This window comes from Halyomorpha halys, unplaced genomic scaffold (genome assembly GCF_000696795.3).
Source record: "Halyomorpha halys isolate HHAL.00 unplaced genomic scaffold, Hhal_1.1 Scaffold1084.1, whole genome shotgun sequence".
NCBI lineage: Eukaryota > Metazoa > Arthropoda > Insecta > Hemiptera > Pentatomidae > Halyomorpha > Halyomorpha halys.
The window spans coordinates 74,038-76,069 of record NW_027106765.1 but is presented as its reverse complement, the minus strand read 5'-3'; the positions used below and the strand labels follow the sequence as shown (position 1 = coordinate 76,069).

At 34.9% G+C, this 2,032-nt stretch overlaps 1 protein-coding gene across 1 annotated transcript in view; it reads right to left on the bottom strand.

Annotated features, from left to right (window-relative positions):
- LOC106688223 (tripartite motif-containing protein 3) overlaps window positions 1–2,032 on the bottom strand; it is a gene marked incomplete in the record, with an annotated part of 55,977 nt that overhangs the window by 50,257 nt on the left and 3,688 nt on the right. The window contains 3 exon segments of the mRNA XM_067045080.1: window positions 1–203; window positions 316–495; window positions 1,248–1,504. Coding sequence (XP_066901181.1) covers window positions 1–203; window positions 316–495; window positions 1,248–1,504 — 640 coding nt within the window.

Here is a 2,032-nt window from a genome sequence, read left to right as displayed (position 1 = left end):
GCTTGGATTGTATCGAGTTGGGCCCTGAGGACTTTAAGTTTTGCATCTCGTACGCAGTTGATTTGTTCAACAACAGCCTGCCGCCTAGCCTCTACAGCTGCATGGGCCTCTGAAAACAGAGCCTCAACCCTCTCGAGACAAGCTCTTGCAGCCCCCTCGAGCCTTTCTACTTCCCCTCTCACGGCTTCTTCAGCCTCTGTAAGCTAAATCACAGGTCATCAACAGGTTAAATGTCTTTTGAGGATGTTCTCCCACACTGTTCTGTAAGGAACAGTGTACAATTATGATATATGAAAAACATGATGAATTAATTACCTTAGAAATACATTCGTTGGCTTTATAGAGTAAAATTTCAGACATCCGCTTGATGGCAATGCTGAAAGGGATCACCGTATGTTCACATGATGACATGCTCGCCGAGGCTGCGGAAGAATGAGAGCCAGAAGTACATTGAGAACAGAACACAGTATCACAGGTTTCACAAAACAACAGTTCCTGTAAACAAAATAAGTTTTATTTCAATAATAAAAATCTTTTCTTTTTTTTATATTGGAAGATCGTTGATTGACTGTGTGTAATATATAAAATACATTCTTTATTGTGTTAAAGAAATACTCCCCTCTTAGAATGTTAAAATGATATATTATTTAACAAGGCTAAATAAGTCTGCTAAAAGGAAAATGACGTCAGGCAAATAGAACAGCTGAACTCCTGCACCACTTTGTCTCTAGTGTAGCTCATAGTTCGTGTTGTTTTTGTTTTAGTTCTTCTTAAACTCTAAATAAGTAATTGAAAAAACTGGGAGAGTAAACAAGAAAAAAAAAATTAATGAATTGTTTCAACTATATATTTATTTATTTTAACTATTAATTTATTAATAAAAGAAACTGATGTTAATTGTTTTTCTTGACTGCAATCTAGACCATTGCTATTTGAATCAAAATCAATTGATAAAAATTTTTATTGAAAATAAGAACTAGTTCATGATTTTCATTATCTCCAGCACTTGGTTAAACAGTGTGATGGTTAAAGGCAGCGCTTCGCTAACTATTTTTGCTGTGGCACCCTTATTTGACTAAAAAAAAATTAATTCGCAACACCCTTGTTGGGCTAAGAATATTTCACGACACCCTTTTTGTAGTATTTAATGTTTGCTCATGTCTAAGGTATAAATAATAAGATTGTTACACAATTCTTTGTGCATTAAAATATCTACTTAATTTGTAATAATGAACATTATTAATTACCTGATTAAAATGGACAGAACATTTAGGCACGACTTCCCTCCTTTGGGAAGCCATCAAGTCCAAAAGTTGATTGACTAGAAAACTCGGAGGAAGGGCAGCGACTCCGCCGCGTGGTACCGTGATGTTGTCTCTGCATATTGGACAGCGGAATGTAGGAGACGCTGGGTTTTGTCCGGCGATTCGAGAGAGGCAATGAAGGCAAACAGTGTGAGAGCATGCCAATAGTTTCGGAGTATGCTCACCACCGTCGTACATACCTAAAATAAAAATTTTCCAACAACTAACATTAGATTTATGAAAACATTGTAATTTATATAACCAGTTTAAGTTAAAAAAATTTCTAAAGATGGTTATATGTCTGATAAAAGAAATATGACTATTTTGGTGTCAAGATGATGACAGATAGTATGAGTACATCTTGCTGCCCTGAAAGAATAATGAAGCAACTGAAAATTTTGTGAAATTAACTTATTGTGTTGGCCGGCTCAAAGATGCATATACAAAAATCTATTAAATGCATATTTGAGCCTGCCAACCCAAAATAGTCAATTTTACAGATACGTCATTATTCTTTCGGAGCAGCAATATGAAAAGGTTGGGAGGAAAACCATATAATTCCTTTCTTCAGAATTTTTTTATTCTTCCCCTAACTGCCGGTAATTATATGTTTTTTTTTTCCAGGCCAATTATTCTTTTCCATTTAAAAATCAAGGCATTTAGACTATTTTACTCCAGGGTGACGCCAGTTTTTTAATTTAAGTTTAAATTTTACTTTCGACTAATCT